General features: G+C 40.3%; 1 protein-coding gene and 2 long non-coding RNA genes across 4 annotated transcripts in view; 1 reads left to right on the forward strand and 2 right to left on the reverse strand.

Annotated features, from left to right (window-relative positions):
* Positions 1-6589, reverse strand: LOC127531049 (uncharacterized). The gene is made up of 5 exons (XR_007937909.1): positions 6087-6589; positions 3841-3914; positions 3442-3584; positions 1344-3259; positions 1-1246 (listed from the first exon to the last, which is right to left on the reverse strand). It is a non-coding gene; the product is annotated as an uncharacterized LOC127531049 (long non-coding RNA).
* Positions 1901-14814, forward strand: part of ttll6 (tubulin tyrosine ligase-like family, member 6) — a 14574-nt gene continuing 1660 nt past the window's right edge. Inside the window, exons 1-15 of one of the 2 annotated variants that reach the window (XM_051939247.1) lie at positions 1901-2041; positions 4173-4321; positions 4545-4583; positions 6600-6718; positions 7160-7290; positions 7378-7534; positions 7621-7764; positions 9268-9353; positions 9414-9639; positions 10979-11157; positions 11256-11444; positions 12784-12940; positions 13281-13544; positions 13639-13707; positions 14523-14655. In XM_051939247.1, coding sequence (XP_051795207.1) covers positions 4174-4321; positions 4545-4583; positions 6600-6718; positions 7160-7290; positions 7378-7534; positions 7621-7764; positions 9268-9353; positions 9414-9639; positions 10979-11157; positions 11256-11444; positions 12784-12940; positions 13281-13544; positions 13639-13707; positions 14523-14655 — 2041 coding nt within the window. In that variant the 5' untranslated portion in view covers positions 1901-2041; position 4173. Of the gene's footprint in view, positions 2042-4172; positions 4323-4542; positions 4584-6599; positions 6719-7159; positions 7291-7377; positions 7535-7620; positions 7765-9267; positions 9354-9413; positions 9640-10978; positions 11158-11255; positions 11445-12783; positions 12941-13280; positions 13545-13638; positions 13708-14522; positions 14656-14814 lie in introns of those variants that run through there. The other variant, XM_022194553.2, reaches the window with a different exon arrangement.
* Positions 11213-14814, reverse strand: part of LOC127531050 (uncharacterized) — a 15184-nt gene continuing 11582 nt past the window's right edge. The window contains exon 3 of the long non-coding RNA XR_007937910.1: positions 11213-11342. This is a non-coding gene — a long non-coding RNA (uncharacterized LOC127531050). The remainder of the gene's footprint in view (positions 11343-14814) is intronic.

Consider the following 14814-nt stretch of genomic DNA (forward strand, 5'->3'; position numbering starts at 1 on the left):
GTCTACATAAGAAGCCCCCATCAACTCTTTTCTATTTAGTAACTTCTTATCTTATGTAAGGATCATAGAACCACAATTAATAGCTTAAATTGAAGAAGACACTCGTACTAGTAAATTAAAGTAGAAAATATTTTTCTTCATGTAAATTTTGAAAAGATAAGGGACAGTGAATACACAATTTACTATGGAAAAAGTTAATTTGTGCCTTTTTGGGGGGAGTTTACACTGAATGCACTAAAAAATATTAATTATAAAACATCTCAAATTATGCATTTCTTGCTTCTCACACTTAATTGTCACAATGTGTTGTTTTTAGAGCTGATACTAATTTACCAAGGAGATCAGTAACTGATATTTGGAACCAATATGCACTGTAAAAATCCGTAAACATCTGGCAGCAAAAGTGCCAGAAAAAAATAAGTTAAAAACAGTGCAATATTGGAATGTTCAATAATATAAAGATGCAAACAGACCATAAAGTCACTGAACCACACAGTCATTTTGACCACAAATAGATGCAAACCGACCACAAAATGACAGAACCATCACACGACAACGGCAAAGAGGAACAAACGGAGCAATGTGACATGAAAAAATGACTAGAAAGAGTTGCAAACAGAGCATAAAGAGAAGAAACAATTGAAAAAAGCAATACAAAATGACACCAAACCAACTAAAAAGAGCTGCAGAATGAACACGAATCGGTGCAGAAAAACTGTGAAGAGAGAAAAAACAACCCGACAACATGCAATGTGACCAGAAATTGATGCAAACAGACCACAAAGAGAAGCAAGAGGCAGAAGAGGAATACAAGTAAATGCAAAACAACCGCAAAGAGACACAAAGGGATGATGAAAAGATGCTAAACAGCTGCAATATTTGTCGTCATTTTTGTCTCTTTTAATCATTAGTTCTTGCTCTTTTGACAAGAGAAGTTACTCATCTTTTGGTCAAATTATTTCCAAAAAGTCCGGGATTAACAAACTGCAAATCCACTGGACTGTGCTTCTTATTTAAACGCGTTTTCCAAACTAATCGACACAATATGCTGTTATTGATGACATGAATCTTTTCTTTACTCCATCCAGGCGACTTCTCCTCTCTAATTTAGTATCAGTCTATATAAATACAACATCTTCACATTAAAATTTAATTTCCCTGCTCACAAACAAATTAAATACCTGCAGGCTCACACACCGTCATGACTCATCAGTTCAGTTCACATCCTGGCAGATCAGCAGGTGATCTTTAATAACAAACACATCGATAAGTGAGCATCGGAGGGTGTAAGATGTCAGCTGATGATTAATTAACGCTGATTAATTGATTAATCACTTACTCACCAGATTTGTGCCGTTCTTTCACCTCCTTCTCACTCAGGCCTGCTTAATCTGATTGGTAGCTGCCATGGCAACCAGGAAACATAAGAAAGAGCGTCTTGTTTGTCCACTTTTTCTTCTTCAGCCCCTGCTGTATTTTTAATGTCTCCGATAAAAGGCCTCGCTCCCGCTGAAGGTGCTTCATTTCATCTTGGCTAAGAAGCTAGATGTTGGGGATGTTCACTCACACCGCACGGTGCCGCAGCGTGTTTCAGCACAGATTTAAATTTAACAAAGCAAGGCGCTGAAAAGCACTTCTCCTGTTTCAGTGAACAAATATCAGGGATTATCCCTCTCAGCTTGCTCCCTGCTGAGGTCTCCTTCTCATTTTCTCTCCATCATGTCGAGAGGGATCGGGTGTTTGTCGCCACAGTTTTCTAATTGGTCACCAGATCCACTGCTCCAGCGTGTAAGTCAATCTGGACCATCCTTGTGATGATACAAATCTTCTCAGTGTGTCTTTTTTTTGTTTTTTTAAGACTCCAGAGGCAGACGGTGCAACGAAGCTGAGATGTGGTCCACTGGATTGTCAGCTGAGGAGTGTGACGGCATCTTAGAGGGCTCTTGAAACAAAGATCCGGGTTTTAAAGAGGTAAACGGACGAGGGCGTCGTCTTCCAGCAGCACTGTCTTCACAGATGTAGGCTTAAAGCTGCCGCTGAGGTAAGTTTCTCAAAGGCTGATGGAGAGACTTTCCAATCAACAAAGCTACTCAGGTGTCAATGTACCAGGAATACTTTGGTTTTAATGTTCCGTTTGGCTGTTTTAGAGAGCTGTTGATGCTTTGTGTTTATTTTATACCCTAAGAGGCGTTGCTACTAATATTTTCATCTCGTTTATATCAGTAAAAATGCACTACATCTTTCACTCAGTTCAACAGCAACACAAACTGCATCCACATGTTAAATCAGCAGCTCTCTAAAACAGTTTTCAATCATCTCAAGAGAGGATTTATTGCAGGACTGGTGCGTTTAACTGGATTAGTTTTAGCTAAGTCATGAAATGTAGTGCACCACTTAAACCAAAGTGAGAGTTAATTCATTAATTGATAAGCTGATTGTGATTTTAATCATAATTGTGGGTATTTATCTGATTAAAAACAGAGAATTTTTGTGTACGTGTGCCTCCTGAATGTGTAAAAATTGCATTATTTCTTTTTCAAATCATTGAAATTTAACTTCTTTTGAGTTTTTAACTACTGAATGACACATTAAGAAGTTTGAAGACCTGATTTTGAGCTTAAGTGTTATTTTTGCACTTCAACAGATACAAAAATTTGATAGTAAACCTGTAACTTGAGTGTCTACATGTGAAAGCAGGTATTGTTTACCTATTATAAGACTTGCAGTATGTGTTTTGTATTGAATTTTCCTCCATTATAACATTACATTACAGCAGTGTAGCTTGTCAGACATCACTAGTTTGTCCTCTAAATGAATAACTAAGAGAGTGTTTAGAGTGTCAGTTTTTCTAAATAGGAAACTAGATAAGTGGTGGTGTGTCAAGGTGTAGTGAATGCTAGATTACGCAGTAACGATTAAGCATCGTACTTATTCTTCCTGGATCCAGTCATTGTTTGCTGACGACAGCTGATACAAAGGTGCTTTTCATGTCGCTGTTGTTGTTGCGCCCTGAGGGAGAGCCTCTGAGAAATCGTTTGCGGGGCTGAAACTGTATCCGGGCTGAGGTCAGTGGGGCGTCTCGACCCAGTGTAAAGCTCACAGTTCAGGGCCAGGATTATCCAGATCACTGGATCAGAATACGGTTACCTAGCACCGTAACCTCCCACCGCGTACCTGGGATGTCCCTCCTTAATGCCACCTGCACCCCCGGTATTCTACCGCGATCATTACCAGGGATTAACTTGACCCGTCCTTCACCCTGCGAAGACACCAGATAGGACGCAGAGGTGAGCAGCCGAGACGCTGCCGTGACAGTCGGACTCAGGTCAGAGTGCAGACAGACATTCACAGAGGAAGGACACAAAAGCTGACCTAAACCCATCTTAATTTACATTTTTAGACCTGTGACCTGCACAGTGGAGTAGTGGTTAGCACTTTCACCTTGCAGGAAGAAGATCCCCGGTTCAAATCCCGGGGTGAGCCTGGGATCTTCCTGCATGGAGTTTGCATGTTCTCCCTGTGCATGTTTGGGTTTTCTCCGGGTACTCCGGATTCAGAAAGGAAACCCTCTGATCTGAGATGGTCTGGGTGTTGTAGAACAGATAAGGTGTATGAAAATAATTACACAATCAAGAATTTAGTAAGAATTGGCAACAGGATCCTCCTAAAACCTTGATATGAAGAATAAATAGACTGAGATATTTGGTGTTAATTCTCTTTTCATTCTGAAAAGAACTGGAATTTTAAGTATGAAGTTCTATACAGCACATGTATGTTATTACAGTGGTTCTGATGGGTGTTTGGATTAATTCCCTGCCCTGCTGTCGCAGTATTACTCACTATTGGTATCCGTCCTGCCACAATAACTCTTGAATGCCAGCGTGTGACAGCGTGTTGACAGCCAGGGCACTCACCTGATGAGAGGGATGGAAACAGAAACATGATTCCATGCACACATTTACAGCATGTACTTTGTTCTGTTTGATTGAATTTCATTGTGAGGCTGTGCAGCACATCCCATTAAAACAGAATCGTGTAAATGAGCCGATGAGCGTTGGAAAATGGAACGGCCATCGTTTGTTTGTTTGCTTTTTGTCTGCTTTATCACATAAGCTTTCTGCAGTCGCTCACAAATCAGACGGGCGCATTTCTCTGTGTTTGTTCTCGTTCAGGATGGGTCTACCTGTGGACAGCCCAGACAGAAATGATGATGCATATAAATATGAGCAGCCAGGAGAGGAAGAAGACAGTCGAAGCCAAACTGAAGCCTGCAGCAGCACGACGCCGTCCATCAGCAAGAAGAGGAGGAAGAACAAGAGGAGGTACTTTACTGCTGGAGCTCCTCCAGCTGCACTCCTGCACTCATTTCCCATTGCAGGTATATTAACGGCTGGCAGTTATGATTCCGTAACTCGTCCCAGAGGCTCTTAGATATTTGTTTTCTCACTTATCCTCATCATTTGTGAAAGCAGGCCCAGCCGATCGCAGGACGATGCAGCAAAGCAGATGTCTGTCCCTGTCTCTGTGTCTCTTCTCTTTCAGATGACTGTGGATCAACCTGACCAACTGCAAATATGAAAGTGGTACGTTTAGATCATTAAATCATAAGTGTCCATTGTTCTGATGTTAAGTGCAGATATCTTCATAAATCTGAATCATTCTAGCTGGACAAGGCTGCACTCCAGCACTGCATACAATATTTATTCAATACTTATTATAACTCCAACTACAATAAAGTATTGAGGTTTTATCTACTATAGAGCTGAGGAAGAAAATAAACAAAAGACATGGGTACACAAATAAAAACCTTGGATAGAAATAACAATATATAAACTGTCCTGTCAGGTGCTTATAATGCAGTCCTGAGATGATTCTCTCCAGACAGTGTTGCAACCATTCACATCTTAAAGCATCTAAGTCTCCAATGGGCCGCGAGTCATGTGATTTGGGGATGAAAATAAATATCTGTGAGCCAAATTGGAGCAACCAAAATACACCTTATCGCTTCCACCAGAATCCTTTGGAGAAGGGGTAATAAAAGAAACTGTAGAGCAGACGCTGGAACCAGTGGTGTCAGAGTGGTGGTTTGTTGATCCTGAGGTAAAACAAAAGTCGACTCTCTGGAGGTGAACGAGTTAGACCTGAAGACACAGCCGAGTGATTCCATCTACTTCTGCTCAACCAGCTCTGACTGGTTGGAAATAGTTTTTTGTCTCATCAGATTATAGATATTTAAAAGGCTTTCTGAAATTTTAGATTGATTTATCAGATCCAAAAATGGAAAAATGTTTGGAGAAGCATTTGGAACCTCCAGACCTCTCCTTTACTTGGATAAGTTAAATGTAAATAACTCTATTTTTTCATTTTTGTGATCAAGGAATTCATGTTTAAAATGATTGTATGTGTTTTGTTTTATTGTGACATGCAGCTAAGTGTGATTCAGATATCACTAGTTGAATTATCTTTTTTTTTAAAATAAGATCTCTTAGATTAGAATCTTTATGACGACTTGGCTGCTCTTTTAGTAGTTCCTGAAATATTGTACAGCTTCAAAATTCAGTGTGTGGAAAAAAAAATGGGCAAAAGAGCAAATTAAAAAAACATCTCAGTAATTATTTTACATATAGAGCTAAAATGTCACACTGATCTTTATAAAAATGCATATTTAATGCTCTAAAAAATTTTATGCAAACAAGAAATGGTCGAGCAGAAACTGTTTTTCTAAAACTTTGATGATTTGAAGCGAAATGTCTTCAGGAACCAAAAACAGAAGCAAAGAAGTCCAGGTCCTTTCTACTGAAGCACTGAGGAGTGTCTGTTAACTCCAGTTTTTTAATCATATCGGCCCCTTTATACCCTTTAAAGGGAAATCTTAATGCTACAGTACAATGATATATGAGACAGTTGTGTCTTCCAGCTTTGTGTCAATGACGGTTTGTTTTCATAATTTTACTCTTTCTACATGATCGTCTCTTCCATACACAAGCACGGCTCAAGTGTTCTCCCAGTTTGGTGTAGAAGAAGTTGAGCTGCCTGCACAGAGCCTCTGGGATCAATTTAAACCCCCGCTATGATCCAGATCTTACCACCTAACACCTCAGTAATGTTCTTGTAGCTGAATGGGAGCAAATCTCTGCAGCAGGCTCGATGTTTGGTGGAAACTCTGAAAGCAGAAGAGAGGAAGACGTTACAGGAGCAGATTGGACTCGTGGCTTCAGATGAGATGATGAGATATTCAGGTGTCCACATACTTTTGCTCATGTAGTGTATTTAAAATGGGTTTCACTGTGTAATTTATGGTAAAGATGTTTTTCACAAAGACGCCAGGCCAAAAACAAAAATAAACCATTAAAATAGTTAAAACACTTCATAACAATACATTTAACTATTATTAACACTGATTATACTCATAAAACCAACATGGAAAAATTACTTAAACACCAAAGTTGGACGAAATCAAATTAAAAGCGAGATAAAATTAGACATCTTTAATTTCTTTTTAACAAATAGAGCCATAAAAACAGGACTCTGTCTCACCCGGCTGCTCTCAGGAAACATCTGGGTCGCCTAAAAACTAATGAATGTCTGATTTGTCTCAGTGCGCCGAGCGGCTCGTAGATACGGACTCAGGGAGGCGATGGAGGGTGAAGACTGGACGCTGTTCTGGACCGACTGCTCCGTGTCTCTGGACCGTGTGAAGGACATGAAGCGTTACCAGGTATCCGACTCAATTTGCCCACAGCAACACTCGCATTACCGCCACCGACGGAAAAGGCCATCGAAACCGAATTCAATTACACGAATTTAAGTGTGCGATTGTATTTGTGTGGCAGAAAATGAACCGTGGGGGAGTGTCTTTGTGTTATTTCAAGCAGGTGATATTCTCCTCAATATGCTCATGCATGAAACGATAAAGAAAAGTAGATTTTGATTGAGATTATGAGATCATTTTCAGGGTGCAGTGTTCATGGCTCGTAACATTTGTTATCAGCTCAGGCTTTTAATTTGAAACTAATTGGGTAATTCAGCTCAGTTACTGTTCAGCAGGAAGTCCCTCAGTGTTCTGCTAGAAAATCAGTGGAGATTTTTTTTCTATGATCTGATATGAAAAGTCTGGTGACAGTCCTCTCCTGTCCTGTAAATGCGGCTGTCTTTGCAGAAAATCAACCATTTCCCAGGGATGAGTGAGATCTGCCGCAAAGATTCACTGGCGAGACACATGAACCGGATGCTCAAGCTTTTCCCCAAAGACTACAACATCTTCCCCAGAACGTGGTGCCTCCCTGCAGAGTCGGTTCCGCTCTTTTATTTTCTCTTCTCCTTTGTTTTGTCTCAGTGTGTTAATGTGCCAGCTCTTTATCTGATTGCATGTTGCAGCTACAGTGACTTCCAAGCGTTCACCAGGGCCAAAAAGAGCAAGACGTACATCTGTAAGCCAGACACCGGCTGCCAAGGCAAAGGCATCTTCATCACCAAATCCAGTAAGGACATTCCGCCTGGAGAACACATGATCTGCCAGGTTTACATCTCCAGGGTGAGAGGACGGACGTGACACGTGCAACACCTGCACAAAAACACGCAGCTTGAGATTTGAACCCGTTTCTTTTTTCCATCTCCCAGCCTCTCATTATCGACGGATACAAGTTCGACCTGCGTATCTACGTTCTGGTGACGTCATGTGACCCGTTCAGCATATTCATGTTCAAGGAGGGACTCGCTCGCTTCTGCACCACGAAGTACAACGAACCGACACACGGCAACGTGGTAAGAGGATTTCTGCATTCTTCAAACTGTCAGCAGTAAGAAACAACCATGAACTGATCAGCATCATCTGCTCTGTTGCTCTGGATGACTTATTCATTCATTACAATGAACACACACACAGACACGTACACACCATCCTGCTGCTCACTGCAACGTCAAATGTGGATTCATCGGCAGCTGGAATTATTCCCCAACAAATACTTTCTGTTTGAGTGGTCCGCTGTTTGAGAAAAAAATGAAGCAATATATTTGTCAAGATTTACACAGAGTGTCCTTTATTGTGGGCAGTCTAAGGCCCACCTGTGCACTAATCATGGTGTCTAATCAGCATCTTGATATGGCACACCTGTGAGGTGGGATGGATTATCTCAGTAAAGGAGAAGTGCTCACTATCACAGATTTAGACAGATTTGTGAACAATATTTGAGAGAAATGGTGATATTGTGTATGTGGAAAAAGTTTTAGATGTTTGAGTTCGTCTCATAAAAAATGGGAGCAAAAACAAAAGTGTTGCGTTTATATTTTTGTTGAGCGTAGATCTTCAGGAGGAACTTCTGGACAGGATACAGAACTCAAAAATTATTGAGAGATGCACTAGTTTTCATACGCTTTGTTGCCAATTATCAAAATATGGAAAAACATCTTCTTTAAAGATCAACTGCAATAAATGTTGCAATAAAAAGTCATATTTGATGATGCTGTAACATCATAGTAAACTGTTTGATTGCAATGAACCTCACTTAGAACGAAGTAAGAGATGTAAATAACTAACAAAATGCTAGAAAGCCACAATTTGAATTTGTTCTTCATAAAAATAAAACTCCAGAATAAAGTGGACACATCCAGCAATGATAAGTTCTACTGCAGGCCGCGACTCATAATAATTATCAAGAGGACTTTATTTTTGTTTGATGCACAAATACATCATTTTGTCTGTTAGATGTCCACACATTTGCACAAAACTCCCCAAAACAATGTTTTTATTTTATCTAAGCAGGAATCTGAATCCTAAAGATATTCTCTCATTTAAGACAAAGAAAACAAGAAAATTCTCACATTTTTGAAGCTGGAATTGATGACGTTTTGTTTCAATATTGATGAGCTAACCGGTAAACGTTTTGCACTTTTAATCGATTATTTGCCCGATCACTGTAATTCTAATACACAAACTGTGCAGAAAACTTCTATTCTTGATGTAAACATACTGTTTCTTTCTCTTTTCTATGAAAACTTATATTCATTTTTTACAAATTTGTGTTAGCCTGCGTGTGTGGATGAACATATACACCCCTGTCAAAAGTTTTAGGACAGGTTCTAATTTATTTGAATGATGAAGTGTCCTAAAACTTTTGACAGGGGGTGTACATACAATTTATCTTTGCACAGCCGCTTTACATTTTTAAACTCTTTTTTTATGTTACTTTATTAATTTTATTCATGTTCTGTCCTGTGCACTCGTGTGGACATTTTTAGCATAACACTAAAATAAACTTTGTCTTTCAGGACGACGTGTGCATGCATCTCACCAACTACTCCATCAACAAGAACAGCGAGAACTTTGTCCGTGACGAGGACACCGGCAGCAAACGGTAAACGCACACAGACGTTCTTAATATTTCTGCATATTTCTGACACTCTGTGTCTTCCAGAAAGCTGTCCACCCTCAACAAGCACCTCGAGGCCATCAGCTGCAACACGGAGAAGATGTGGAACGACATCGAGGACGTGATCATAAAGACTCTGATCTCTGCTCACCCCATCCTCAAACACAACTACCACACGTGTTTCCCCAACCACACCACTGGCAGCGCCTGTTTCGAGATCCTGGGCTTCGACGTGCTGCTGGATCGCCGGCTCAGGCCCTGGGTGCTGGAGGTGAAACACTAGACTACTTTTTACCGGCTGTAAAAATAACGGTGATTGATTTAACTATGACGCCTCAGTTAGATACCAGCTACACATAAAGGGTTATTATTTAGCCTAATTCAGGTTTTCATAGTCTGGACTGCCTTCTGTTTTAAGAATAGTTTGTTTGAGACAAGTTTAATCCCTTTAACATTAGAAAAAACATCATATTATACCATGTGACAGTGTAATATTTACTATTAATTATTTTATTTTAGCTCTTTATTGAAGCTCTGTGATGTTTGCACATTTAAACCGAAACCTTGGTATCTCTGAGGTCAAATAACTCAATCTAATGAAGATATTCTGCATGCATTGTGCATCTTTTTATACATATTTACCCCAAAACTTAAGCCAGAAGTTTGGTTTTGTTGGTTCTTTGGCATCTACATTTCTTGACATATTTCTCCTGGTTTTCTAACAGGCAGCTTTTAATTTTTCTAAAGTTTGGGAACAGATTTTTTTTTTTATTCAGGGAGATTTTAGTTTTGAGATAATGCCTGAGAATCTGAAGATGCAAATATCTTGAGCCTTTTTTGTTGTTCGAGTGCTTAATTTCTATTATACGTTTTATTTTGCATTCATTTTATTGTATACGTGTTTTATATGTCCAATTCCCTCTGACCTTATTTTTATTTTTACATAACTATTCATATTTTAAGGTCTTTTTTTAAATTAATTTTATTACATTTTGAGAAGGCATTTTCCAGAATTGCACTAACCTTAACACAAGTTACTTTATCGATAGGCTTTAATTGCAATATCTTTTCCTTTTTTTATAGAACATATAAAAATTATATTTTTCTGCTTACAAATTTGTGCAATATAGATAAAAATATGCGCATTATTAATACTTCTTTCCGTATTTCTATTCTTCAAGAATATGTGCAGTACTGTTGGGCTGGACCTGAATATCTGAATATTTATTTTGAGAACCGAATATTCGAACGTACACGAAGTAAATATCCATGTATTTGTCATTAATCGGGCATGACTATCCAGAGCCCAGAAACTGCTATTTGGACCAGCCCTGCAGTGCTGTTATTTCTAGAACTAGTACTTATGCATCCTTTAATGCTTGTATGTTTCCCTTTGCAGCTGTAACAATGCAAATTTCCCCACAGTGGGATTAATGAAGGCTAATCTTATCTTATTGATTTGTAATGTTTAGGATCTCCACTAGAGTGTGAGTTCAAGGTCCTGTGGGTTTGGACAGTATTTAGCTGTGCAGTTTCAGTTTATGGTAAGATTTAAGTAGGTAAAATGTTTTATTAGATGTGTAAATTAGTCGGTATATGCGTGCGTGCAGGTAAACCATTCCCCGAGTTTCACCACCGACTCCCAGCTGGACCGTGAGGTGAAGGACGCTCTGCTGTACGACACTCTGGTCCTCATCAACCTGGGCGCCTGCGACCGTCGCAAGATCACCAAAGAGGAGAGACGCAGGGTGAAGGACAGGCTGCAGCAGAACCGCTCCAGGGAGGCCAGGTACGCCGGCAGAAATGGCGCGTGAAGGTTTCCCCGAGGTCGCGAAGACGTGCGGTCCACACATTCCTGCCCGTTTGTGTGCGTCGTTTTCCCACCAGGTCGGAGGAGCTGCGTCAGTGCCAGGCGGCCACGGTGGAGCAGATGGAGAAGTACGAGGCCAAACACCTGGGAGGCTTCAGGAGGATCTACCCCAGAGAGGGAGGAGAGAAATACGACAAGTACTTCAAACACAGCAGCTCGCTCTTTCAGGAGACGGCGGCGTCCAAGGCCAGAGAGGAGTGTGCCAGGTACCTGCAGCTCGCCGTCAACACCGAAATAACAAGAGCTGTTTGTCTCGATGGAGCACATGAGGATGAAATGTTGGAAAGGTCAGCAGTTAAATGAGGGGAAAAAGGAAGGGGAGCAGTTCAATGCAGGAAAAACAGAAATGTGTACATAAATGCAGGCACTAATACACTACCTCCTCATTCAGTGGTTTTTATTTTATTTTCTACATTGTAGATTAATAATGAAGACATCAGAACTATAGAAGAATACAGATGGAATCATGTAAACAAAACTGTTAAAAGACAATGTAGAAAATAATAAAAATAAATACAAAGCATTGAATGAGAAAGTGTGTCCAAACTTCTGACTGGTAGTCTAATAATAATTATAATCTGTATTTATATTGCACCTTTCAAAATAAAGTAATGCAGGAGAGCAAAATTAGAAACCAGGTTTCAAAGGATTCTTGAAATTACAAACAGTGAGGAAAAAATATTCATAAAAAAGAACACAAAAAGCTCAAACTTGTCGCTAAATGAGCTGATCGACAGTTTAACTATTTAGTTTTATTTATATAGCGCCAATTAGAGGTCAAATTGTCTCAAGACGCTTTACAGAACCCATATGCCTGAACTATATGTTCAACCATCACATTTAAACATAACAGAATTTAAACAGAACCAGTCGGATAAACCAAAATAACAGCAGCATGTTTCTCTTCTTCAGAATCAGATATTTATATCAATAATTAAAACATTTCAGCCGCATCTGAGGAACATCTGGAGCTCCAAGGTTGTGTCAACACACACAAAGATCCAGCTGTTCAACTCTAATGTAGCAGAAGAGAGGGAGGAAAGCCCTGGAGACAGCTTTCCATCTACATCTTTTACTTCTTTTGTGTCACATTTTTTTTATGTCTAGACATTTTTTTATTGTCATATTTAGTTTTTGGGCCTGAAGTATTTCAGAAAAGAGCTTCATATTTGTAATTACTGCGCAGCAACCAGCTTCATTCTGTCGTCTTTTGAGCAACAGTCTGTTTTTAAAAGATTCCTTTTTTTCTCGTCTTAATTTTTCTTAAAATGGTTTTTAGGTTGTGTATATTCAAAATTGCTTCGTGACGTTGAACTGTACTTTTATTGCTTTAATTACATTTTACTTTCTGTACATTTGCAGTTTTGCTGAAATGATGCTTGGCGTATCTTTGTAAAGGAATAATTTTCCTCAGCGTGGCGTTGCTGCATTTATTTATACATTTCTTCCGTCACTGAGGTGAAAAAAGAAACATCAAATAAGACATTTAATTAACTGTGCATTACTATAATTAATAATTGTGGTATGTTTTGTGTTTGTTTTCAGGCAACAGCTGCAGGAGCTTCGTCTGAAACAGGAGCAGAAGGAGCGATACCAGAGGGGAGGCCAGAGGAGGGACTCTCAGGGGGAGACGGCGGGGGAGAAAGTCAAACCACGACGATCCTCCGCTCAACCCCCCTCCTCTAACCGTGACCTGCCGCCTGTATGTCTGTCCTGCTGTTATTAAAGCTGCAGCGCCCACATGAAGCCACACGAGGGCGTCACTCAGCCCGCTCCTCTGATGAATGCCTCATATCCTGCCTGACCCCTCACAGCCACACATGTGCAATTAAAATTAGCCAGAATATGACTCCTGCAGATGATTTTTAATCGTCTGGCGCTCAGTTTAAATTGATATATCTTTTACTGTCAGGGCCGACCAAACAAACAGTGTTACGGAGGCGATTCAGTGACGGTAACGGCTGACATGACGTGAATGCATCCTGGCGGCTTCATACACAGAGAGGCAATAAACGCAAATTGAATCAAATGTTTCTCTGCAGCCTCCTTTGGATCCAGAAGCTGCAGGAGTGGAAGAGGAGGAGCAGCGAGGGGAGGAAAAGGAGGAGGAGGAAGAAGAAGTGGAGGAGAAGGAGCGACTCAACTCGCTGCTCCAGAGGAAGAAGCTGCTGGAGGATCTGGGGGTGGTGGAGCTGATCCAGCGGCTTGTGCAGGGCCGAGGCGAGGCAGGAGGAGTTCAGGACGGCAAGGAGGTCTGCAGCCAGCAGCAGAGCAAGCAGGCCAACCAGAGGCAGCAGCAGGCCAAGGTAGGACCCAAACACAGCCACCAGCAAGCTGCTTCAGGCTTCAAACCTCGCCTGTTCTTTAATAATGAGGAAACCGCTGATATTTTTGTTGCAGTTGGATTCTTTGACGCAGTTTTCTCAGAGGAAGCAGCAGCAGCAGCCCTGCACTCAGACGTCACGGCAGGTAGCTCTCCATTAATATAGTCAAAAATAATCCACCTTTTTCTCAACAAATTAGGTTTAATTAAGGTATTTTGTGAAGAAAGCTGCCCTGCCCCTTAAAAAATAATTCAGAAATAATCATTTCAGAGTCATTAATCTGTACTTCTACAGTTTAAATAGAAACTTGTGTTAAAAAAAATGCAATTAGTTTTTTCTCATTACCGATTATTTTAGGAGGCAAATAATGAAGCTGACAGTCTATTAAATGTTTAAAAAATAGAGAAAAAATGTTCTTTACGATTCCAGTCTGTATCCACATCCTGTAAGCATAAAACTTTTTAATGTCATATCCAGCAAAAATAAAAATAATCACACATATAAGCAGCATTAACCAGATAAAACAGTTTTGTGTTTTGCTTGTCAAATTATTAATAAATAATCAAAGTAGTTAGTTTTAATCATCCAGTTGATTAATCAATGCAGCTTTGCTTATAATGGCTCATAACAGTTATTCAAGTTTTTTTTCCCTGAATATGTGTCAAAAACTTCCTTTTCTGGTGACAAAGCGCTGCCTGCTGGTTCAATTAATTCAATCAAAGTTTCTCTGAATCTAAACTCGTCCAGTCAAAGCTTCAAACTGCCCCAAACATCCAGCAGCTGCTCCGCCGTGTAAACACCGGAAATCATCATCACAAAGGAATGAAATTGAATTATTCTTCGCTCCTCGTTTCATAACTCTCGGGCTGCTCCGTGTTAATTTGCGTTGCCGGATAATCGTAACGACGTGGAATTAAAAGGACGTGATTTCATGATTGAATCCACTCCCACTCCACTCAGCAGCGTCTGCTCCGGCCCTCCGTGGACCAGCGGAGCCTCAACGAGTCCACGGGCCAGCAGCACGACCCGGAGAACCACGGCAGGCCAGGGGAGGTACGACAGAGCATCAGCACCCAGAGGATCCCCTGGCCAGGTACACACATCTGGACACATCTGTTTGGGTGGGATTGTTGAGCCTGAACAGCTTCTGGAGGCTTTTCTGGATTTGTTCTAGATGTTTCTGCAACTACAATCTTTAATTTTTTTTATTGCTGATTATTCTGGAGATTATTTTAGAGATTGAATAATTAAA

The sequence above is a fragment of the Acanthochromis polyacanthus genome, chromosome 19 (genome assembly GCF_021347895.1).
Source record: "Acanthochromis polyacanthus isolate Apoly-LR-REF ecotype Palm Island chromosome 19, KAUST_Apoly_ChrSc, whole genome shotgun sequence".
NCBI lineage: Eukaryota > Metazoa > Chordata > Actinopteri > Pomacentridae > Acanthochromis > Acanthochromis polyacanthus.